Source organism: Tachysurus fulvidraco, chromosome 7 (genome assembly GCF_022655615.1).
Source record: "Tachysurus fulvidraco isolate hzauxx_2018 chromosome 7, HZAU_PFXX_2.0, whole genome shotgun sequence".
NCBI lineage: Eukaryota > Metazoa > Chordata > Actinopteri > Siluriformes > Bagridae > Tachysurus > Tachysurus fulvidraco.
The window spans coordinates 21,534,809-21,560,463 of NC_062524.1; the positions used below are offsets into that span (position 1 = coordinate 21,534,809).

Here is a 25,655-nt window from a genome sequence, read left to right on the forward strand (position 1 = left end):
TCATGCACAAGCGAACATCCAAAATGTCTAGAGTTGATTCTAATATCCACAGCTGGTGTGCTGGTAAATAAGGACAAAATATTCAGAGAATTTCATGTACATGAAGCATTCCATTTTGTACATTAAAATGCCGTTGTATTTTAAATCCCGTGTGTTGGAGTACAAAGCTAACAGAGTTACTGATGTTGTGAATTCAAGCCAAGCCAAATCATATGGGTTTTATATTGTTACTCCTTTGATATATTGCTCATATTGTTGCTTGCACTGTGGCGCGACCAACACAGCCACTGGTCCCAAGCCTGGTAAATGCAAAGGTTGCGTCAGGAAGGTGTAAAAAAAAATAAAAATCCGGCATAAAAAAACCTGTGCTGAAATCACAAATATAGATTGATTGATCCACTGAGGCATCCCTGAACAGGGAGCAGCTGAAGTATAACAACAACATAATAATGGGTTCTCTTTTGCTTCTGCATCCTCTCATGGTTTGTTCCTCATGTCGTATCATGGAATTTTTCCTCACCACCATCACCTCTGGCTTGCTCATTAGCGATAAATATAAATTGAAATATTATGATGTTTTTCCCATCAGCTGCTCCCTGTTCAGGCTCACCACAGCAGATCACAGAGATTTGGCACAGGTTTTACACCGAATTTCCTTCCTGACACAATCCTCCCATTTTTATCCGGGCTCCGGACCGGCACTGAGGGTTAAGTCTTCAGTGGCTGGGTTAGCGCCCTGCTTGGAAATCGAACCCAGGCCATGGCAATGAGAGAACTGGATCCTGCCACTGGACCACCTGGAGGCTAAAATACTATAATTTCTATTTCTTTAAATCTGTGAATTTAATATATTTAAATAAAAGGCCTGCACACACATGGACACAACAATGTGAGATATGTTGAAAATATACAATAATTACACAGGACAGAAAAGGGCTGAAACTGTCCAAACGATTATATACTGTATAATCGAGTGTCTGTGCCTTGGCTATTGGTAAAAGTTTGATTGGTGTAGCTGAGATTTGAGTAATGACTTCCTATTGAGAAAAAGCTGTTTATTCAGATTCTAGTGTAGGTGTCTTTGCTTTAGCAACTTTTCCCAGATGGCAGAAGGGTAAAGTTTCCATCAGAGGCGTCAGGACATAAACAATACTAGTTTACTTGTGGATGCAGCAGTTTTTGTGAAAGGCATTGATGGTGTATAGAAAGGCCCCCGATGATTTCTTAGTCTTCTTTAGTCCGTGAGGGTCTGTGCAGTTCTCATACCAGACAATGAGCCAGCTGGTCAGGATGCACTCTCTTGTCCTCTTCTTCCTACAAATGTTATTCTCCTGCTGCACAAAAGATTTGTTGACTCCATTTTTTTCCACTCTCAATTTTATTTTTTGATTTTGTCATTTTCAGATGGAAAACATGAAGTTTAAAGACAAGCGCATGAAACTAATGACTGAAATCTTGAGCGGAATTAAGGTACTTTTACACCACGATGAATAAGCTGCTAATTATAGTCCTCAAGAGGAAGCCTGATGTTTAACGCTAATCACACAGTGACAAATCCCTGAACCGGATCTTACATGTTGTCAGTTCAGAAAACTGCTTCTATTTAGTTGTTTATCACATTCATAATGCAGTCATCTTGTAAAGAGAAATGTTGAGAGGCTAAAAGGACTTATTCTTGGTGGCAGCAATGTCAAACTGAGAGCTGCCTTTCTGTTGGACCCACACGCAGCGGTGCCAGTGCCTTGCGAATTCCATTCTTTGTGCTTTGTCTTTACCTTTCTTTGTATTTGCTCTTTCTTTTTCTCCCTGCTTTGCAGATTCTTAAGCTTTATGCTTGGGAGCCTTCTTTCCAGGCTCAAGTTGAAGATGTTAGAGGGAAGGAGTTGAAGGTGATGAAGAAGTTTGCCTACCTGTCATCCGTCTCCATTTTTATCTTCTCCTGCGCTCCAGCTCTGGTGGGTACGATGGGTATCAAACACGAGTCACACGATTCACTAAATTATGAACATTAAGAAAGACTCTTAATTAATGATATGGCCAGAAAGGAAAAAGGTCATTAGTATTTTAAGTATAGGTTTTTATTGTAGCAGTTATTAAAAAACAAACAAACAAACAAACAAACAAACAAACAAACAAATAAATAAATAAACAAATAAATAAATAAATAAATAAGTAAATAAATAAATAAATAAATAAATAAACAAATTAATAATAATAATAATAATAATAATAATAACAAACAAACATAAACAAACAAACAAACAAACAAGCAAGTAAGTAAGTAAGTAAGTAAGTAAGTAAGTAAGTAAGTAAGTAAGTAAGTAAATAAATATTATTCTGTGATTGGTGTTGAGTAAAAATCTAATAAATAAATAAATAAATAAATAAATAAATAAATAAATAAATAAATAAATAAATAAATAAAAGTAGTTGTTAGTTTATGCAACATTCTCTACAGGCCAAAGTATATCTTTAATCTATGAAGTTTGTAAATTGAAATATAATAAACTTTTAAAAGTTTGTTGTTGTTTTCCCAAATATCTGTCTATTTTTTTCCCCTTTAACTATTTTTTTAACCCTTTAAATATTGATAAAAGTACAATGTGGCTAACAAACCAAAAGGCTAGGCAAAAACATGAGGCAGGCAAATGGTCAGATAATTAATCACCATACAAACTAGACAAGGATAAATCCAGACACATGATGCAGTCAAATTGAGTCGTGTGATTGCAAATAGGTGAGTTCCATTAGTAATCATGTGACTTTGACCGAGATTAGGAACTTAAGTAGATGTCACGAACAATTCATGGACTGGTGAGTGTTCTAAAGTTTCAGACATTAAAAAAATGTTTTAATTTTTTGACTTTTTTAAGTGATATACAACTTTGAGTGTGTTATACAGCATCTATAACAGTGTCAGAGCTCATAATAGTCTAATAGTCAATATATCACTTTCCACTGTGTAATGTTTGCAGATTCTCTAACTCAGTTTAACAGTGCAGTTTATTTATATGCACAGTCTAGAAAGAGTGACCTTGTGTAAAGTATGTGCATGTGACTCGAGTTGCTGTGAATTGTGTGTTTTGCAGGTATCACTGGCGACCTTTGCTGTTTTTGTTTCTGTCAGTCCAGATAACATCTTAGATGCACAGAAAGCATTTACATCCATTTCTCTCTTCAACATACTGCGTTTCCCTTTGGCCATGCTCCCCATGCTGATTTCCTCCATTGTACAGGTACACACACGTTCTGGTGTCTGTGGAATTCATATCCTTTTCTTATTGTTGTGTTTTGTCTCAGCTGTTAATCCTAAACATATCAGATATAAGATTTTTTTTTAAATTAAATAAAGGGAGGATGTGGAATGCCCAGTGGCTAAGGTGGTGGACTAGCAATCAGAAGGTTCCAGGTCCACCAAACTGCCACTGTTGGGCCCCTGAGCAAGGCCCTTAACCCTCAATTGCCCAGTTGTATAAAATTAGATTAAAAAAAAACAAAAAAACAAGATAAGATAAGGTCATGTAAATACATTAATGGTCGTAATCATTTTTGTTCTTTTTTCATAGACAGTTGTATCCAGAAAAAGGCTGGAGAAGTTTCTAGGTGGAGAAGATTTGGACACAAGGGCACTGCAGCACACTGGCAACAAGGGTACACATAATTATTACCCATAACATCTACATCCAGACAAAGTTACACATATTTATAGCATAAAAATGTATTAACCACCCAATCGTTGTTGGTTTCCAGCCTTTTTTTCCCAGAAGGTTTTCAATCTTTTTGAAGGCACCTTTGCTTTTTAGCACATTTCTTTCTATGTGCTTACGATCTTCTGAGTTCCAAATACATGTGTGCACAAATTTGCTGACTATACAAAATGCTGTGAATGCAAATGTAGGCGTTTAAAGGAAATATGCAAAAACATATTCAATAACTTGCTGACATAATTGTTATATATATATATATATATATATATATATATATATATATATATATATATATATATATATATATATATATATATATATATAACTCAAGGTTAAGCCTGTCATGTTGTTCTATAATTATATATGATTTCTGTTTTCTGATTCATTTTTTTTGTTGACCAGACTCAGCAGTAAGCATCAATAACGGCACTTTTACTTGGGGGATTGATTCTGAATCAGTTCTGAAGAAGTGGGTACTTTTTTCTTATGTCAGTCTGTGAATCCAAGCCATATGTCATTGATTCCAAAAAACCTTGATTTCTGCTTGAAGCTTTCAGAAAAACCTTGATTTCTGCTTGAAGCTTACAAACTCCAGCTGTATTTTTTTTGATCTGCGTAGATTCTGATAAAATCCGAAGCACAATGAAAGGGTTAATCTGTGCTGAGATGACACAGAAGATGACTAACACTAACATGCTTCCTAGCAAAGACATCTCGTGACTAAATGTCTGCAGGAATACTGCACAGATGAATGCAAAGCCTCTGCTTTTTTTTCTTTCCTTATTCAGAAAACGTTTCAAGCCTTCTACGTGTCGCATTAAATCATATCCACATATTATAGAATAATGAATTTGCATGAAATTACAGCAACTTAAAATAATCAATTGTTGGTTTAATTACAGTCCTGCAATTATTTTTTTCTCAGTTAGTTGACGTGTTGTGTGCATGTTATCATTAGTGTGTGCTTTATCCGCTCAGATGAGTCATACTAGAAAACTGTAACCTGTAATGTTATAAAGATTCAATCAGAGCAGTCTTTTGTGCTCAATATACATCCGTTTCATAGCCTTATAAAGACGATTCACCAAATATTTCAACAAATGATCATTCATTTGTAAATATTAATGAGCATAGGTAGCTTTTGCATTTAAAAAAAAAACTTAAAATAAAACATATTTCTGTGTGTTTCTTCAGTGTATCTCTGGATGTTAAACCAGGTCGTCTTGTAGCTGTGGTGGGAGCAGTGGGTTCGGGCAAATCCTCTCTGATCTCAGCTCTGCTCGGGGAAATGCACAACCTCTCTGGCTCAGTCCACATCAAGGTAGTGAGGCAGATAAATGACTTTTATTTGTGCACTAACACTACGGTTTCCAACTAGAATAGAGATCTGTAGGCAGCGCGAGAACCTTAATCTTTTGCACACTTGCCTCAATACATGTTAGAAGCCAATAACGAATAGATATGACTAGAGATTTTTTTTTTTTAAGATGATGAAGTACCTAATTAGGTTTCAGCTCAGATTCAGCGCAGTTTCTAGATTCACTGGTCTTGGAATATTACTTGTCAAGTGCTTTTCTTTCTCTAGCTCTGCCAGTTCAAACTAATTTAGGTTTGTTTAATTTAGCTGCGAAATCAATACAGATAAGACAGTGCTACTGCAAGTCCAGTATTGAGAATCACTGATATAGATTGAGCTTGAGTCTATTTTTCTTCAAGTTCTGGTGTCAATATATAATCAAATGAGTCAAACTTTGTAGTCAAACACTTAATAGCAACCATTATAGGGCTACGTGACATACAGTATACACAATTAAAGGGTTAGTCCACAAGGTTTTGATCAACATGAGTCACGTTATGCTTTGTTATTTTGTAAAAAACTGTATAGGTCAGAATCACGTAACGTTACGATCTCAATCACCAAAAGCAAAAAGTAGCTAATATTAGCTAATTTAGTCAGTATGATTCTGCTTATCAGATTTTTATAATTTCAATTTTTTTTATAAAAATGTCAGTCCAAGTCATTGTAGCAAACACAAAAGTGCACATTCTCCTGTGCTTTGTGATGTGGTTAAGCGTCAAACACAATCTCAAGGTCTGCGGAATTCTGTTTTTTTTTAAATTTCACTTTTTTTTTAAAGTTCATGCATGTTACATCAGCTCATCTTTCATTTTACACCACATCAGTATACACAATGCATCTGTGCCTCCAGGTAAACTCATTTCTGAAGTTTCTAGAAAACACAGATGTACATGGGCATCACATCAGCTCTTTTCTTACTTCTATTAAAACACTAACTCAAATTATATATATCTCAAAAAATCTCATTAGCTTATTACATGTAACGGATGCAAACTATTTTAATATATATACGACATGTATTTCACTAAGAATACAGTATCATGAGTAAGAAAATAGTGATCTACTGATATTATTCATTTCACATGCTAGCATGAGTCTATGATTTCATCAGAAGTTCACAGTTGCAAGTCTACATTGTTCAGGTGTGATTATCTACTGAAATATGATTCAAAGACAGTAAATTCTGGCCTTCGCATCATAAAATGATTAAGGGGAAAGTTTAATCATGTGGGAGCAGGGAGAGAAGTAAGTGAGTGAAATTCACTTTAAATAAAAAAAAAAAAAAAGGGAATAGAGGGGATTCACAATGAGTCTGCGCCTTGAGGGGAAAAAAGCAGAGACACTTCTGCACCATGAGGTTTCACGCTAATTAACACCACCACAGAAACCAGAGTAATGCCTTACTACACGCTATGTATGTACTTAAATTCATTCTTGGAAAATCGCACAAATAATTCAATTATAAAAATGAGTACAATTTATTTTAAAATAAACATATTTTTTTTTTTGGCTATGTAATGATAGCGATTTTATTTCTGACCATAAATTGTTAGGCTGATGTGGTTTGCCACATCATTATCAGTCATTATCATGACTTTATAAGACATTCTTTAAATAAAATACTACCCTGTTTTCTCTTCTTTCCATTCCTCCACTCAGGGATCTGTAGCGTACGTGCCGCAGCAGGCCTGGATTCAGAACGCTACTCTAAAGGATAACATCTTGTTTGGCTCGGATGCGGATGAGCAGAAGTTGGAGACTGTAGTGAAAGCCTGTGCATTACAGACAGACCTGGATCTACTTCCTGCTGGAGCTGAGACTGAAATTGGCGAGAAGGTAATGACAAATCTTCTGTTATTATATGATGATCTGTAGATCCGAACGCATTGATTGAGTTTCTATAACAGCAGCTCTGCAGCTCTTATTCATTCATTCATTCATTCATTTTCTACCGCTTATCTGAACTCCCTCTGGTCACGGGGAGCCTGGGCCTATCTCACACACACACTCTCATTCACTCACACACTCACACACTACGGATAATTTTCCAGAGATGCCAATCAACCTACCATGCATGTCTTTGGACCGGGGGAGGAAACTGGAGTACCCGGAGGAAACCCCCGAGGCACGGGGAGAACATGCAAACTCCACACACACAAGGTGGAGGCGGGAATCAAACCCCCAACTCTTGAGGTGTGAGGCAAACATGTTAACCACTAAGCCACTTATTCAAATGCATTATATTACCATATTTTTTTTTACAGTAACCCTTCATTCACAGGGACATGGATCTATCTAACATAACATTTACATACAGAGAGACAGAAGTATGTTAATGATAACAAGTAAATCCATCACGTATTAGGAACACTGTAGAGTGAAGGTTTACACCGGTTATTAGTCATTAATGTAATATAATAGCCACGGCTGAGCTATTTTCTGCTTTATTATATCGTAATATAGTGTACTGTATGTAAATATTTTAACTGAATTGAAGTCTTACCAGCTGAGGTTAAACATGTACATATAGAGAACTCAATTGTTACCATCTGATACTGAAAATCAGCTAACACACCATGAACTAGTAGGAACTCTATAATGTAAGTCTGAAAGGGTTAAACCATTTGTACCAAACATGTAGGCTGTTTTGACATATGCGTCTCAAAGAATTGGATCAATGGTACAGCGATATGTTAAAACATGTGAATACGGTCGTATGCAGCACCAAGGTGCATTTTGACCTATTGACCCAAGATGTATGAGTGGTCAGGAATAAATATGGCCACATATGGCTTCATTTGTAGTGAAGTCTAGTGATGTATTATTCATGAACCAGTAAACTTTGTGAAAGCGGGGAGCCTGACTAAAATCCCTAAAAAGATGTCGGTATACTGCATTCATGATTACTGCTACCGCTTTTAACCACATACAGTGCAGTCACTTAAAAGCAGTTCTAGCATCTTTCTCACTAAGACCTTGAATTTTTTTTAGAGAGGTTATTCTTTATATTTAATTTTCAGGTGCTTTCACATCCTTACATTTACCCTTCATGTGGTCACACATGTTCACTCTGATGTTTACCATTTGAATCCTGTCAGTCACATTAGCGTCTGCAAAATGTTTTAAAAGAAAAACCTCTAGCGAGACATCGGCCTGAAATCTTTCTGTTCCGAAAACACAAAAAAATATTGTCAAGCTATAGTACAGTCAAAACATATATAATGTTTTTAAGGTGTTGGACTTCTGACCTGAGCAAGGCCCTTAATCCTAAACAGCTGAGTTGTATCTCCTTCTTCTTCTTCTACTTTTGCCTTTTCCAGTTCGGGGTCGCCACAGCGGATCATCTGTTTCTAACTAACTCTATCCTCGGCATCCTCTACTCTTGCACCAATTTCCTTCATGTCCTCTTTCAACACATCTATGTATCTCCTCCTTGTCCTTCCTCTTGAACTCTTACCTGGCAGCTCCATCTCCAACATCCTTCTACCAATATAACCGTCTCCCTCCTCTGTACATGTCCAAACCATCTCAATCTATTCTCTCTGACTTTGTCCCCAAAACAGCCAACCTGAGCTGTCCCTCTGATGTGCTCCTACCTAATCCTGTCCTGTTCCTAATCCTAAAGAGAACCTCAACTTCCTCATCTCTGCTACCTCCATCTTTGCATCATGTCTTTTCCTCGCTGCTACAGTCTCTAACCCATACAGCAGATCTGCTCTCACTATTATCTTGTACACATTTCCTTTGATTCTTGCTGACACCCTTCTGTCACACAACACTCCTGGCACTTTTCTCCACCCACTCCAACCCGCCTGCACTTGCCTCTTTACCACTTTTTCACACTCCCCAACACACTGGACAGTTGCTTTCATTCCTCTTCTTTCCAAAGCAGACCTCTATCTTTCCAGGTGTTCCTCCAACTGCTCTCTACTCTCACTACAGTTTACAATGTCATCAACAAACATCACTGACCATGAAGATTCCTGTTGACTGAGGCGAATCAAAGGCGATCCTTGACGTATCCCCACATCCAGTTGAATCTAGCTTGAACTTCAGCTTGTCTGACCTTCAGCACATCTCACTGCTATGCCACTCCTGGTATCCTTATACAGTACCAAAGCTCCTCTCTCGACACCTTTCTCAAATTCTACAAAGACGCAATGCTGCTCCTCCTGACCATCTCTGTACTTCTCCATTAACATTCTCATGGCCAAAGTTGCACAACTTTGCATACACTCTCTCCCACCACTACTTTGCAGTCACTAATCTCTCTCAGATATACTCATCCACACTGAATGTAGTCTACCTGTGTACTTCTACCTCCACTCTTATATGAAACTCTACTTTCCTCTCTCTTCTGGAAATGTTAACTACAGCCATTTCCATCCGCTTAGCAAATTCCACCAGGATCTGTCCTTCTAGTTTTCTTTCTTTAACACCAAAACTGCCCATCACATCCTCATCACATCTGCTCCATTTACCAACATGACAAGTTGAAGTCTGCTCCAATCACAACTCTCTCCTTTCTAGGAATACTCTCCATCACCCCATCTAACTCACTCCAGAATCTCTCCTTCTCTTCTTCCTCACAGCCTATTTGTGGAGCATAATCACTGATGACATTCAACATCACCACTTCAATTTCTTACTCCAAACTGTTTACCCTGTCTGACACTCTTTTCACCTCTAAAACATTTCTCACAAACTCCTACCCCTCTCCTACCCCATTTCTCTTCCTATCCCTACCATAGTAAAACAGTTTGTAAATTGCTCCCTTTGAACCTGGTCTCCTGCACACACAATATATCTACCTTCCATCTCACTATCATGTCCGCCAGCTCTCTTCCTTTCCCTGTCATCGTACCAACATGTATACTATACTCCTGCCTTTCCTCTTCTCTCTCAGTCTATGAACCCTTCTCCCTTCTACTTCCTAGACCAACATTAGGCCAATTTCTGCCAACACAATGCATGTCAACAGCGCCGATGAGGGTCGTTGTTAACCTGGGTCTTGATCCAGTATGAAATTCCCACCCATCTGTAATGTCACCCAGCTGCTAAGTCGTATAAAAAGAGATTAATGTAAGTCTCTGGATAAGGGTGGCTATCAAATTCTGTAAATGTATGCTGAGCACTGACTGCACTTCCTCTCAGGAAAAGACATTTTGTCTACAACTAAAGATACAGAATTTTCTTTATTGTTTACTTCCTTCAGCTGAGAAAAATGGCATGCAGGCTGGAACATAAAAATTGTTCACTGACCAACCTGAAGGATTGACATTTTAACCATGAAATGACATCTAAGGCATAAATATCACTTTTTGACTATTCTATTATGCCAGACATGTTCTGGTTGTTTATTGTGACAACGTGTTACTTGAAGCAAAATTGACAACTCTATGTCACTCAAGACCGATATAAATATGATTATTAACTATTAGTGCAAATTTATTGGATTTCCCAGAGTTCATTTGTGCCAAATGTGACACAAACTTATTTTGTGCTCTAACTGCTTTTTGAGTATCAATTACCATAGTGTATATCCACAGGGCATCAATCTGAGTGGAGGGCAGAAGCAGCGAGTGAGTCTGGCTCGAGCAGCCTACAGCTCTGCGGATGTGTTCCTGTTGGATGACCCGCTCTCTGCTGTTGATGCTCATGTGGGGAAACATCTGTTTGAGAAAGTGATTGGACCCAATGGTCTGCTTAAAAATAAGGTATGCGAATTACCTCAGTCAGAGGAGCTAAATATGACCATTGCTGTCATACTAAACCTGCAAGTTCAAAATGGTTTAATTCAGTTCAGTTCAGTTCAATTTTATTTGTATAGTGATTTTAACAATAAACCTTGTCTCAAAGCAGCTTTACAGAACATAATAAATATAGTACAAAAGGATTAATATTATGCAAAATTTCAAAAATAAATACTAGACATATTTAAATGTGTTTGTATTGATCCCTAGTGAGCAAGCCTGAGGTGAGTAAGGCAACTGTGATTGTGGTTTAGTCATTCACTATAAAAGCTTTGTGCCACCGATGAATCAGCATCATCTCTTACTGGGTTGAATGAATAAGTGAAAAGATAGATGAGTCATACAAATTCAGGCAGTACTGATCAGAAGGCTGTGAGTTCAAATCCCATAACCACCAACCTACCACTACTAGGCCCTTGAGCAAAGCCCTAACACTCAACTGCTCAGTTGTATAAATGAAATAAATGTAAGTCATTCTGGATAAGGACATCTGCCAAATAGCATAAATGTAAATTTTCTTAATATTCATTTACTTTATATACTGTAGCTAGAATTATGTGGACAACAGAGCTAAACACTAAACAATGTGCTTGTTAAACATCAGTTCAACATTTAAAACTCAGCTCTGCTTGGCCGTTGTAATAATTTTCATTCTCCTGACATTCAGTTAGATTTTGGTGCATGGTTAATAGGATTTGTGTTCATTCATGCACTGAAGTTGGGTGAGAAGGTCTGGTGGGTAGTCGCCTTTCCAGTTCATTCCAAAGCTGTTCAGTGGGTTTCAGGTCAGGGCACAGTGCAGGACACACTCTCAAGTTCTTCCACAGTTTGCTGGAATGGCTTTCGGTTTAGTTCTAGTAAAGGAAAATAATCCTACAGCATGTATTGACATTGTAGACAATTCTGTTCTTCCATCTTTGTGGGAACAGTTTGGGGAAGAACCTCAGATGGGCATGATGGTATGATGATATACTTATGGCTGTATAGTGCACTTATATAGACTGTATAGAATAAATGTCATATAAATGCTAGTAGCTTTTTTTCATTTGAAATACGAGCCTTATTATATATCCTAAATTGGGTAAGAGTTACAGAATAACAAGCAGAAAGCTGTGCAGTACGAGTTATTTTAAGAATTTCTACATATCAATATTCCAAGTATCGATTCTGTCCTGGAGACTGTTTATCCTATACGTTTGTTATTGTAAAACTTTTCTTCACTTTGTTTTTCAGACTCGTATCCTGATAACTCATGGTGTCAGCTTCCTACCACATGTTGATGAAATAGTTGTCTTAGTGGATGGCGTCGTGTCAGAAATTGGATCGTATAAAAGTTTACGTACCAGCAAGGGTGCATTCTCTGAGTTCCTGGACACATATGCTAAAGAGGAGAACAAGTCTAATGCACAAAAAGGTAAGCTTTATGCATTCCATACACATTTTATTATATATATATATATATATATATATATATGTATATGTATATATGTATGTATATACCTGCCAAATATCGGCTGTCCGAGGTGTTATTTATTTTATTCTTAGAGGACAAGTAGGTTACACCAAAATACTGTACATCAGGTTGACTTTTCTAAAAATAAAAAATAAAAAAATAATAATAAAATGCTGTAATTGTAGCACATGCTACATGGCAGGCTAAAATGCTATCTAGTTGTATGTACAACAGTTTATACTTGGCAAATTAATTTACATATCAGGATAACAGGCAATCATTTTGGTTTGTTAAAGCACTTTCACTTAAAACATGCATTTACTTTGCAATCAAACATATCAAGACATAATAAATGAATGATATGAATAATGAAAAATTTCTTTTATATATCCTTATGAAGCCTCCTGGTCTTTTAGTGGCAGGACCTCATATATCTCTACTCTTTTATTTGTACTATAACCCATTAAAGGAAAAAACAGTTGAATTGTGTCCAAGGAGAAATTCCAAGAAGTCCTTCAATTGATTTCAGCTTGGTTCCACTTGATTAATCATTTGTTTATTTAATTGATTTTCTCAGACTCTGCTTCAGATATTGAGGAGGTTGACATTATTCCCGAGAGTCACGATCCCCAGCTCGACAGTCCTGCTGAGGATGTTGTGTCTGTCATGTTGAAGAGAGAAAACAGCTTACGTCACAGCCAGCGCCATGCAATGCGCAACGGCAGGTGTGTTTACACTCTAACATGTGCCCAATAATTTATGTCAGAGTTTAGACTTTTCTGAGCAGTCTCTAGTTCCTATCTGAGTGAATAGTTTACAGGATTACAGCCACCTTCTATTTGCCGAACAAAAACAGATGATAAATGCTTAGTGTTGGTTACCAAGCAACCAGTTGTAGGTCTATTATCTTCAGGGAACATCACTCACCTGCCATGCGCTTTGGCTTTTACGATCCTCGTGCTCATAACACACCATATTCAAAAGCATCGTTCAATAGTGCTTTTCTTCAAATACACTTATTTCAAAATACTGCTAATACCTCAGACTTCAAATGAACTTAAGTGTGTGTCTGTGTCCAAGGGGAACATCCTATGACTAATCTGTGCAGTGCAGAACATATTTTCAAACAAAACATGTAAGAAATTGTTTCTCCTTCAATCAGCATAAAGGTAAGAAGGAACGGCTCGGCTCGAACTAAAAAACCGCCAGAAGAGTCCAAGAAAGGGCAGCGGCTGATTGAAAAGGAAACAATGGAGACTGGAAAGGTATGTTAGAAATGTTTAGGAATGCTTTCCTTATTTTTTCATGTTTTATTTATTAAATGTAACAATAAGTTATAAATAGTGTGCTGGAGTGCAGAGATCAAACACTCAAAATATCACGTCTGCTCGTTTTATTAAGGGCTTTGTCAAAACTAATTTTGCGATAACTAAGAAACCTCCAATTTCTTTGTTCCACCAGGTCAAATTCTCTATGTATCTGCAATACCTGAGATCTGTTGGCTGGGGCTTCACCACCATGTTCATTGTAGTTTACTTCATCCAAAATGTGGCCTTCTTAGGTCAGAACCTATGGCTTAGTGACTGGACCAATGATGCTCTAAAGTATCCCAATGGAAGCAGCTACCCCACCCATATTCGAGATATGAGAATTGGGGTATTTGGAGCACTTGGAGTGGCACAGGGTATCTACAAATTCATCATACACACAAATAATACTTGTGATTTCATTTGAAGAGATTTTATTTCACACCTTAGCAAGTTCGAGCATACCATTTTTAAGTAAAACACAAATAAATGATTTTTTTTTTTTTTTTACCAAACACTATTTTTAGTAATATAATTGATAGGCCAATACTGGAAAAAAAATGTTCCATTGAATATGTATTTGTGCAAGCCTAATTTACTAGTTAACTCTGTTGTTACACTGTTGTAATGGTCATAAAATAATGAATGCTGTGCTTCCTAAGGTGGAACAAAGCCATATGGTTTTACATTTAAAATACATAGACACTTTTTTTTTTTTTTAATCCATTTTGCTTCAATATTTGCATTTGTTGCTGTCTCTGGAGACTTCCTCCTAACGCAGAAGGAATTAGCTGATATACCACAGACTTTAAGTGCTGCCTTGTTCATCTTGCACTAATCTCTTGCAGCCCAGCATTGTTGGTGTTTCTTGTTTATATCAGCACACTTTAACATAAGTAGACTTCTTCACTAAATACTACTAAATACAACAGAATACAACAGATTAAATTGTTTATTATTTTATTGGTAATAAAAAAGAATAGAGGATGCAGCCATTGCTAGGACAATTTCCACTGAAAGATTTTATTAAGTGTCCTTTTTTTTATGAAGGCATACACATAATTCACCATCTGTGCAAATTTAAATGGAAATGTCTAAATTAAGCTTTCAGAAATGCCAGAAGAACATAAAGAATAATGGTACAGTACAGATGTTCAGCCAGATGTTCAGAGATACATAAAGCTGGTTATACTGGATATACTGGAGTTGTCAATAGGAAAATGACATTTTGGTGGTGTTGGAATTATGGGGATATAAGGACACCAGAAATTCATATAACACTAAAACAGTAATCCCTCTCCATTTCGCGGTTCAAGTTTCGCGGTTCAAGTTTCGCATCGCTGATTTTCAAAAATATTCATCGAAAAATAAAAATAAAAACGGTTTCGCAGGATGCCAGACAAAGAGAGAAACTCTCTCAGAGGCTTGGTACATACCCACGGGCACTCAGACAAGGCACGTGATTGGTTCCCGGCGCGAGATCTGAGCTGATTGGCTGCACATCATCGCATCCTCTCCCAGCTTCTTCCCTTTTGTATCTCACCACTCTCGTTCACGCTGTCAACTGTGTCTCGCATATTGTGTTCGAAATTAACTTTTCGTTAAGCCCTTACAATGCCTCCTAAGCGCCGTACCCCTGCAAAAGATTCCTCTAGTGAGCCCAAGAGGAAGAGGAAGATGATGACCATCAGTGAAAAGGTCAAACTTAGGGCCAATCCTACTTCGCGGAGTTTCACCTATTGGGAGGGGTTCCGGTCCCCATTAACCGTGATAAACGAGGGATCACTGTACTGTATACTAAAATGCCAAGACCCAAGTTTTCCCAAAAGTACATTGCCCAGAATATCACACATCATTCAGTGGTTTACATTCTTCCCATAATGCATCCAACTCATGCCCAAATATATGATTGCCCTTCCATGGCAATCTAACAAATTTTGTTAGATATCAACCTCCTACTTTTCAGGAACACCACCACAAAATCTGCTATTTTGAAGATTGATGTCTGACTCAGACATCTTTCCAGCACAATCTGGCCTTTGTAAAAGTCGCTCAGATCCTTACACTAAACCCCCCACCCCCTTTTCTCAGTTTGTCCCGATAAACTGAGGGATGTGGTAGCCTAGTGGTTAAGGTGTTGGATTGCCAATCAGAAGGTTGTGAGTTCGATTTCTGCGTCCACCAAGCTGCCACTGCTGGGCCTCTGAGCAAGGCCCTTAACCCTCAATTGCTCAGTTGTATAAAAAATGTAAGTCGCTCTGGAAAAGGGCATCTGCTAAATGCTGCAAATGTACATGTCCTGTTTCTAGAACTGACCGTTCCCTTATTTATCCCTCCATTTGACATGTGCCATTGCAGCGAGATGATCGATGTTATTTACACCAACTGTCAGTGGTTTTAGTGTTATGGCTGATCGGTTTATATTTGCTCTCAGTGCTAAAACAAATCATCTAATATTGATATGTAATAAATAAATCAGACACTTGTCTGTGAAGAGGAGTAGGAGAACCATTGGTGAATTTCAATATCATATAGCAGCACATTTAAAGGAAAGCTTGACCGTGAAACAAATTAAAAAAATTGTTTATTTGTGATTTTTGTGCTACTCTGTTAAGTGCTTAACTGCGATTAAAAATTAGTTAATAGGAAAAAAATTCTCAGCAATGTTCAAACGATTAAAGGTCACAGTGTTGATTATAAAGATATGCATGCAAGTCGTTTAGTGTGGATTAAATGTATGCAGTATTTGCAGTTCTGATCTGCACCATTTGTCAGTGATTCCTTGACCATGACTCACTTTCATCTCTTTCACCAGATTTGAGTGTTTCAATGAGCAAATCCATAAAAAGCTTTTGAGAGGTCTTTTGGACTGCAGCGTTATTTTAATAAAATAATTTGCTACTCTACTGACTGTTAGTTCTTTCTGGAGAATTTTACATTTTTTAGAGTACCAAGAAATGGCATTTATTAATATGAACAGAAATTACAAAATTTCAAGAAGTTAAAGTGTTTTATATAAATGATGAAATCTGTCTCTGCAAATAAAATTTGTTTTTCTGTCTGCATCAGGTTTATTGGTGTTTATCGGTGCTTTGATCCAGACCAGTGGAGCGATTCGTGCTTCCAGAATTTTGCACAGTCGATTACTGTCCAACATCCTCAGAGCACCCATGATGTTCTTCGACACCACACCATCAGGAAGGGTGGTCAACCGCTTTGCAAAAGTGAGTCTGCCACTACAATAAGTCCATTATCAAGAACTGTTTTTATTTCATTTATCTGAAAAATCTTTTTTTATAAAGCGTGTACTGAAATATATGAAAGTCCTAACAGGCCATGCATTATAATATTTTTTTCTTTCTTGTTTTCTCATGATCACAATTAAATTTTCTTGTGATCTCGACAAAAGAAGAGCTGTTTTCTCATTAACACGACTTAATTTTCTCATGACGTAATTGTATCACGAGAAAAATCTCAGTATTTTTCTAGTGTAGTCAAGACAACAAGCTTTTATTATCATTTCAACCATATATAGCTGATGCAGTATACAGTGAAATGAAACAAGGTTTCTCCAGGTGCTACATAAAATGACATAAAGCTACATAGAGCAACACATAAGGACTTAAGTCCTAGCCACATAAAGTGCAACATGTGCAACACAAAGTACACAAATAAGGTCAAGCACTCCTGGACTTTCTTACTGATGGATCTGGTGTTGATTGACCTGATGAAGTTCTTCGCCAGATGAATACCAAGAAATTTGGTTCTCTTGACGATCTCCACAAAAGATCTGTCAATGTTCAGCGGAGAATTGTCTGAATTCAACAAATTTTATTCATCTTTAGTTTTGTCAACGTTCATATACGGGGTGTTGTCTCTACACCAGGCGGTTAAATGTTTCACCTTGTCTCTGTATGCTGACTTGTTGTTCTTACTAATGAGACCCACCACGGTTGTGTCATTAGCAAACTTGACGATATGTTTCGAGCTGCATTGCTACACAGTTGTACACAGTCAGCAGAGTAAACAGCAGTGGACTAAGCACACAGCCCTGAGGGTCCCCAGTGTTCAGTGTTGTTGTGCTGGAGATGCTGTTCCCAATTTGGAATGACTGAGGACTCTCAGTAAGGAAGTCCAGGCTGCAGATGCAGAGGGAGGTGTTCTGGCCCAGCGGGCTCAAATTCTCAGTCATGTGCTAAGGGATGATTGTGCTGAATGCTGAACTGAAGTCTATGAACAGCATTTGTGTGTACATATCTTTATTGTCCAGGTGGGTGAGGGCCAGATGCCCATCTGTGGGCCATCCGTGGAGTGGTTTGGGTGATACACAAACTGCAGAGGTTCCAGTGAAGGTGGTAGCTAAGTCCTGATGTGCCTCATGACAAGCCTCTTGAAGCACGTCATCACGATAGGTGTGAGTGCGATGGGACAATAGTCATTGAGGCAGGACACTGTAGAATTCTTTGGCACGGGGATGATGTTGGTTGTCTTGAGGCATGTAGGAACAGCGGCACTACTGAGGGAAATTTAAGATGTCAGTGGAGACATCAGCTAGCTGTTCTGCACATTCCCTGAGCACTCTACCAGGAATTATGTCTGGTCCAGCACCCTTGTCAGGATCAAGAAGTTTATGTTTCGTGTTCACTTGTCTGCCCTGCCCTTGTCTATTCCTTCCCGCCTCAGCACATCTGTCGCTTATGTGTCTAATTGTCTTTAGTATTTAGCCGTGCCGCATTGCCTTTGGCAGCGCGGAATCCTTGTCTTTTGAAGGATTGTTGTTGTCATCTTTTGTTTTGTCTTTGTTCCAGTTTTGTGTGTTTTATTTAATAAACCAGTTTCAGATAGCTATCCTGCATTTGGGTCTGTTTTCATTCCCGCATTGTGATAACCCTTCTGTGGGTTAACTCTGCATAGAGTTCTCCTCACATCAGCCATGGTTATATATAGTGCCTGGTCGTTGAGGGGATAAATTGTGCCTCAATGCATCTAGACCTTGCTGTTCTTAAGGTTGTCTTGTCCCATGCTCTGAAGGCAGTTGAATAGGTGCACGCTTGCATGTAAAACTAAATTTACCACACCTGACAGCCTTCTTCTTTAGTGTCAGATAACTAAGTGGAAGTTGTCGATCATTGAGAGATACTGTAGAGAGTTTTAGTTTGAGTACCTGATCAAAATAAAAGCAATGCTTTTGATGAATGATTAATGATTAATAAAATTTTCATGATCACGATAAAACAAGAAAGATAAAAATTGTAATAATGCATGGCCTCTTAGGACTTCCATACTTTCTTATGTTGAGATCACAATAAAATTAAGTTGTGATAATGAGGGATAATAATAAGTTTTTTTGTGTAGAAAAATGCAAAAATTTTATAAATATATAAAATAAATAATAATAAAAAAAGGTAGTATCTGAATTCTGTGATTACAGTAGTATAGTATGAATATAGAATATTATTTCTATTGTGATCTATGATTGTGTATTGACTAATACAAAGTGAAATGGAAGTAATCCTGTACCTCTAAGGTGATACGCATTTATATGAAGTGCATGGAGTATAAAAGCATGTTCTCATCTCAATTGCTCTCATTTAGGATGTGCTTACCGTGGATGAAATGATCCCCACGTCTTTCCGTTCTTGGGTCCTCTGTCTGTTTGGTGTCCTTGGCACCTTATTTGTCATCTGTCTTGCCACACCACTTTTCACAGCAATCATTGTGCCTCTTGCTGTGATCTATTACTTTGTGCAGGTAATATAGTGAACAAAATGTCCAAATTTGACAAATGTATTCCAGATAGACTTGAAATTTAAGAAGGTTGATTTGTGTAACACTGGGCAAAATTTTACATTTGTGACTTCTTTACAAACTTTTAGACGCTTTTAAGATTGTGCCCAAACTATGTGAAATATCTAGCAATTTCTCTTTTCTTTGAAACTAATAACTGTTCTGTAAATATTCCTGATTCAGGCAGAATGTCTCTACATTCGTCTATTCTTTGTTGCAGAGGTTCTATGTGGCCACTTCAAGGCAGCTGAGGCGTTTAGACTCTGTTTCCCGTTCTCCCATCTACTCCCATTTTGGAGAAACGGTAGCTGGACTTTCTGTCATTCGAGCTTACGGACATCAGGAACGCTTTCTAGAATACAACAAAGTCACTATCGATAACAACCTCAAAAGCGTCTACCCTTGGATTGTTTCTAATCGGTCTGTGTCTTGGAAATTTGTGTTATATCATATTGCGTTATATTATACAATATTCTTATGAAGATTTTCTTGTTTATTTTTAAATTGCAGATGGTTAGCCATCCGGCTGGAATCCTTGGGTAATCTGGTGGTGTTTTTCTCAGCATTGTTTGCAGTGATATCTCGAGATTCCCTGGATAGTGGGTTGGTCGGATTATCTATCTCGTATGCGCTAAATGTGAGGCCACAACTTTGTCAGCAGTTTTCATTGTGCCCTTATTAATGATATACTAAACTAAGCGTAATTACACTAAGCTACACACATAACTATATTGTTGATGACAAAAATTTGACATTACAATATATGCTGAAGAGCAGACCATAAAAAAAATGTATTAATTTACATAGATTTATATTTGTGTCAAATGTTTCACACATTTCCTATCTGTAAAATAAATTCTCGAATTCAATCTATTTGTATTCGAAATGTTTGTTTCCGCAACAAAAACAAATGATATATGTGTAAATTATATAAGATGTAATGTTTATTTATTTATTTATATTTCACAGATTTTATATCATATTTAATAAAGTATCCAACTATTTTAATGTGTGGATTTTAGTCACTAGATTTATATATATTTATATATATATACATACAGTTGCTTAAGTGTGTATGCTTATTTATTCTATAATTTTCATTGTGGACATTCAACACAAAAAAGATGACTAACTTTGTATCTTCTCTGTTTAAAACCCATTAGGTGACTCAGACACTGAACTGGCTTGTGAGAATGACATCAGAGCTGGAGACAAACATTGTGGCAGTGGAAAGAGTCAGTGAATACACCAAGATTGAAAATGAGGTACGGCTTAAGCTCCTAAAGTGAACCGTTAAATGTAGACTTTTATTTGTATTAAATTGACACATTCATTCGGTTTAAATGATCCATTCATTCGTTTATCTTTTAGCAACAGCTTTATCCTGGCACTAACATTTGTAGATAAAACAAATTATTCTAAATGACTCAAATTTTTCTGCCCTTATCCAGGGGTTTGCTGATTATTCATGTGTGTTAAAGCATGGTTTTTAACTGTGCTGTGATATTAACACCTGGGGTAGAATATCACCTATTCTGTGCATGGTTTATTGCTGTATTTCATACCCTTTATTTACTCTATGTGTAATTAGGAAAGAGAAAAAGGAAAGCAGTAAGACAAAGTTTATTATTAGAACGTATGTAAATGTAACGATGAAATGTGTTATGTGATATTCTTTACTGATGTCTACTGACTCTGTGGAAAAAGGTTGGAAAGTGTCTTTATACTGTATATACTTACAAAGAGATATAGGATTTAGATTTAAGTTTTTTTTGTGTGTGTGTGTCTAGGCTCCATGGATCACAGATAAATGTCCTCCAAAAGATTGGCCCACTTTAGGAAAGATCCAATTTGAGGACTATAAGGTCCGATACCGACCTGAGCTGGACCTGGTTCTTCATGGCATCACCTGCAACATTGAAGACACTGAAAAGGTAAAGCATCCATTGAGACGCATATAGTCACAAACACTGCCCAAGAAAAAGTGTGTGACTCCCAATTGGTGAAAAAAGACAAGTGTAATGGTATATGGTAATTTATGGTGTATATGTAAACAGTAAGGGGGCACGGTGGCTTAGTGGTTTGCACGTTCGCCTCACACCACCAGCTTTGGGGGTTCGATTCCCGCCTCCACCTTGTATGTGTGGAGTTTGCATGTTCTCCCCGTGCCTCAAGGGGTTTCCTCCGGGTACTCCGGTTTCCTCCCCCTGGTCCAAAGATATGCATGGTACGTTGATTGGCATCTCTGGAAAATTGTTCTGTAGTATGAGAGTGTGTGTGTGTGTGTTTGTGTGTGTCCTCTGTGATGGGTTGGCACTCCGTCCAGGGTGTATCCTGCCTTGATGCCTGATGACGCCTGAGATGACCCGAGAAGTTCAGATAAGCAGTAGGAAAAAAATGAATGAATGAATGAATGAATGAATGAATGTAAACAGTACTTGAAACTGCATTGTAATTGAATTCATTCAGAAAGATGGGTACATGTTATACTTACTGTATTGCTAACTTGTGTCGCATGAACGAATTCTATTCTTTAGCATTTTCCCATTCAGATGTATTTTGAGCAATGCTACACTGAATGAAAGAAATTTACACTGAATTCGATTAAACCAAAGGAAGAACATCTCACCAAATTGATTCCAAGTACACAACCAAGCACATGCCAAACAATCAGTGTATAATTAGCTTGTGGGAGTACTGGCACCTGTCTCTGCATGCCACATTTCCCTATAACCCATCTCTCTGTATTGTGACATAAACACGCAAGTGCACGTTAATATAGAAATATAAACCAGGACTGACACCAGCTCATGACATGACCCCCTTTCTGCCTGGACTCCGTGGAATATAAATTCCACAAGATTGATCATTCTTTAAAGAGTCTTGCCAAACATTGTAATTGTATACATTTCACCTTATTATCCTGCTACTGGTCTAATCTAAGTCTATGTCAGTGTCTCTTGGTGTAACCCTGTGGAACAGAATTTACTTATGCTCAGACAGCTACATGGTGTCCAGCAGTGTTTCTCATTTGCTGCTAGGATTTTTAGGTTATTACAAAGTGCCACTGTGTTTCAGTATGTGGATTCTCTCTCTCTCTCTCTCTCTCTCTCTCTCTCTCTCTCTCTCTCTCTCTCTCTCTCTCTCTCTCTCTCTCTCTCTCTCTCTCACACTTCCCCCCCTCTCTCTTTCTCTCTCTCACACTCTCTCTCACACTCTCTCTCATTCTCTCTCTTTCTCTCTCCCCCCTCTCTCTCTCCCCCCCTCTTTCTCTCTCTCACACACTCTGTCTCTCTTTCTCTCTCACACATACTCTCTCTCGCTCGCTTCCCCATCTCTCTTTTTCTCTTTTCTCTCTCTTTTTCTCTCTCGCTCTTAATCTTTCTCTCTCTTTTTCTCTCTTTCTTGCTCACTGTCTCTCTCTTTCTCTCTCTCTTGCTCCTTCTCTGTCTTTTTCTCTCTCTCTCTCTTAATCTTTCTCTCTCTCTCTTTCTCTCTTTTCTCTCTCTTTTTTTCTCTCACTCTTACTCTTTTTTTACTGTGTCATATGTGAAGGAGAACAGTCGGATGTTAAAAAGGAGCAGGTTAAGGATACGTTCATAGGGGATGAATATGAGTGCACTATTTATGAGCTCGGTAATACATTTGTGATTATAATTTCCTGGGCTATGTTGTCTGACTAGACAGACAGATCTAATGACTCTGAGGGAATCAGAATGTGTTCCATCGCACACTGGGATGAGGAGATTACTAGCATTCTGAGTATTTCAGAAGGACTGCTGTCTGGACAGGGGAGACAGGAAACTGTTATGACAGGAACCTGATGCAACTGTCCATCACTGGACACACAGTGGTCTCCATGCATTTTGAAAATGCCTTTGTTTCTGTGAAATGGCAAAAGTCAGAATAATAAATTAGAATGTCTGTCCCTGTTCACCAAACCCAGATGCCTCTGTGTCCTGGCAACAGGAACATGAAAAATGTAATGCCCATGTTCACTTGTTGTCTTTCCCACCTGTCTAAAAGTTTGGGTAACAGTCAGGCTTTTAAAAGTGTTTGAATCCTGGGATGTAATGTCCTAAACCAGGGAGTAGATTCATTTAGACTCATCTGGCAGAATTGGATTGCAGTAACCACACCAATGCTGGAAGAGCTTCACCTCATACCTTTGCACAAAATCCTCATGCTAGGACAGAGTTGCCAGTCAAATCCTGTGGGACTTGGTAGCTTAGTGTTTAAGGTGTTGGCCTACCAAATTGAAGGTTGTGGGTTTGAATCCCAGGTCCACCAAGCTGCAACTGCTGGGACATTAAGCAAGATCCATAACCCCCAATTGCTCAGTAGTGTAAAATGAGCTAAACATGTAGAGCGTCTGTCAAAATGGATTACAAGTCAACATCTTAAAATTAGAGCAGCAGAACAGCTGACCTAATATCAGTGCCTGTCACATGTGATACCATAAGCACATCTGGCTTCAGTGTTTTATCTGGCGAGACCAGCAATATGACAAAAGCTTCAGAATTCATCATATTTCATTCATCAAAGCAAAAGATGCAGAGTCTGGCTATGAGTGATCTGGGACTGCACAAAAAGTCTTTATGCATTGGCAAACCCGGCAGGCACAGGTACCATGCAAATGATGATGTGCTTTGTATTGCTTATTGTACCTTATTTGAGCCCAGGCGTGTTATAGTGGTTGTTACAGCTTGCTTTGTGCCTGCCATAGGTGTGATAGAAGCATGTATATACTTATAAATATATTGGATGGATGGATGGATGGATGGATGGATGGATGGATGGATGGATGGATGGATGGATGGATAGATAGATAATTAGATAGATAGATATCGGAGATGAGAAATACGAGAGAATGGAGATTTCAACCAATTCGCCACTAATAAGTCCATGGAAACATGATACACCTCGAAGAAAACAATTTAAACATGTTTTCAACCAATGCAGGCATCCAGAGCTCAGGTGTTTAGATTAGGCTTGTTAATTAGATCAGTGCTTTCTTTATCGTGATTATACACTGTACGTCAGATTCTAGCTTTAATTCAGAATAAATTTACAAAGACCTCGAAGTATTATATGTCCGAGCCACAAATAAGGTCATTACACACATCCAAATACCTGTACACCTATACGTAATAAAAAAGAAACAAACAAAAAACGATACCTGCAGAAATGTACCATGTAATGTTGAAAATTTCTTAGTCTTTCCACTTGCTGGAGTAATTTGAACACATTCAATTTAAGTCATTAATATTTGTTCACAGCTGTACAAATGTCCTGGATGAAAGATTGAATCTCGACGTGACATTGAAATCACTGACTTGAAGAGAAGCGTGAATCACATTTATGACCAAAAGATTCATTCATTTTTATTTATTTTTTTATGGAAGCAAATCTCAGATTCACTGAATAAAGTGGGGCTGATAAATATTACTGCTAATAGGATTTGTGGAATTTATGGAAGTTTAAAGAACACCAACCAATAACTGTATAGCATATACCTGTAAAATACGTACGTAATAGACTTAAAGCCATTCAGCAGCAACTGATTACAAGGTATGAGTCATTGCATGCTAGTGACTGATACTGTGAAAAAACCTGAATTGCTTGGAATTGAAATTTCGCTGACATGTACAGTGTGTTTCTATTGAACTAATCCAGGAATTAGGTTTAGGAGAAGCGGCACTCAAAATAACACAATGTGAAATAAAATAAAAGCCAAGGACCAGGAGATTTACTGGAAGTGTCATGTGCTTACAGATAATGAGTCGTTCGGGTTCATGGGGTCACGGACGCAACCTCACGCAGTCATTCTAGTTAAAATAATAATGATGGGATGTAAATCGGTGCAGAACTAGACACTGTGTTGCATGATTGTTTTACAGATCGGCATTGTTGGCCGCACAGGAGCAGGCAAATCGAGCCTGACCAACTGTCTGTTCCGCATCATGGAGGCAGCTGAGGGAAGTATCTCAATAGATGGAATCAACATCTCCACCCTGGGCCTCCACACTCTCAGGAGCCGATTAACCATTATTCCACAGGTGAGCCGTCGGTACACAAAAAATGATGCAGACACAAATACTGTATGCATGAATAGCTTGAATGAAAGTCAGTATCTGATTTCAGTATTTAAATTTTTACTTGTCACATAAACAGCAGGCACTAATATTTTAGAATACAATAAAGTCACTACAGACTCCCGGATTTTAGCTCAATGATCACGTTATTCAGAGAATATTTCCTTTTTATAAAAAATCTGAAACAGATGGT

General features: G+C 37.8%; 1 protein-coding gene across 1 annotated transcript in view; it reads left to right on the plus strand.

The window, feature by feature from the left end:
- The window catches only part of abcc2 (ATP-binding cassette, sub-family C (CFTR/MRP), member 2), a 43,758-nt gene that overhangs the window by 13,145 nt on the left and 4,958 nt on the right, over positions 1–25,655 (plus strand). Inside the window, exons 11-29 of the mRNA XM_027166041.2 lie at positions 1,405–1,470; positions 1,818–1,955; positions 3,090–3,236; positions 3,567–3,651; positions 4,110–4,176; positions 4,902–5,028; positions 6,727–6,903; positions 10,617–10,784; positions 12,054–12,234; positions 12,851–12,998; positions 13,436–13,538; positions 13,735–13,957; positions 16,650–16,804; positions 19,176–19,331; positions 19,588–19,787; positions 19,878–20,004; positions 20,531–20,632; positions 21,158–21,301; positions 25,268–25,426. Coding sequence (XP_027021842.2) covers positions 1,405–1,470; positions 1,818–1,955; positions 3,090–3,236; positions 3,567–3,651; positions 4,110–4,176; positions 4,902–5,028; positions 6,727–6,903; positions 10,617–10,784; positions 12,054–12,234; positions 12,851–12,998; positions 13,436–13,538; positions 13,735–13,957; positions 16,650–16,804; positions 19,176–19,331; positions 19,588–19,787; positions 19,878–20,004; positions 20,531–20,632; positions 21,158–21,301; positions 25,268–25,426 — 2,673 coding nt within the window. The remainder of the gene's footprint in view (positions 1–1,404; positions 1,471–1,817; positions 1,956–3,089; positions 3,237–3,566; positions 3,652–4,109; positions 4,177–4,901; positions 5,029–6,726; positions 6,904–10,616; positions 10,785–12,053; positions 12,235–12,850; positions 12,999–13,435; positions 13,539–13,734; positions 13,958–16,649; positions 16,805–19,175; positions 19,332–19,587; positions 19,788–19,877; positions 20,005–20,530; positions 20,633–21,157; positions 21,302–25,267; positions 25,427–25,655) is intronic.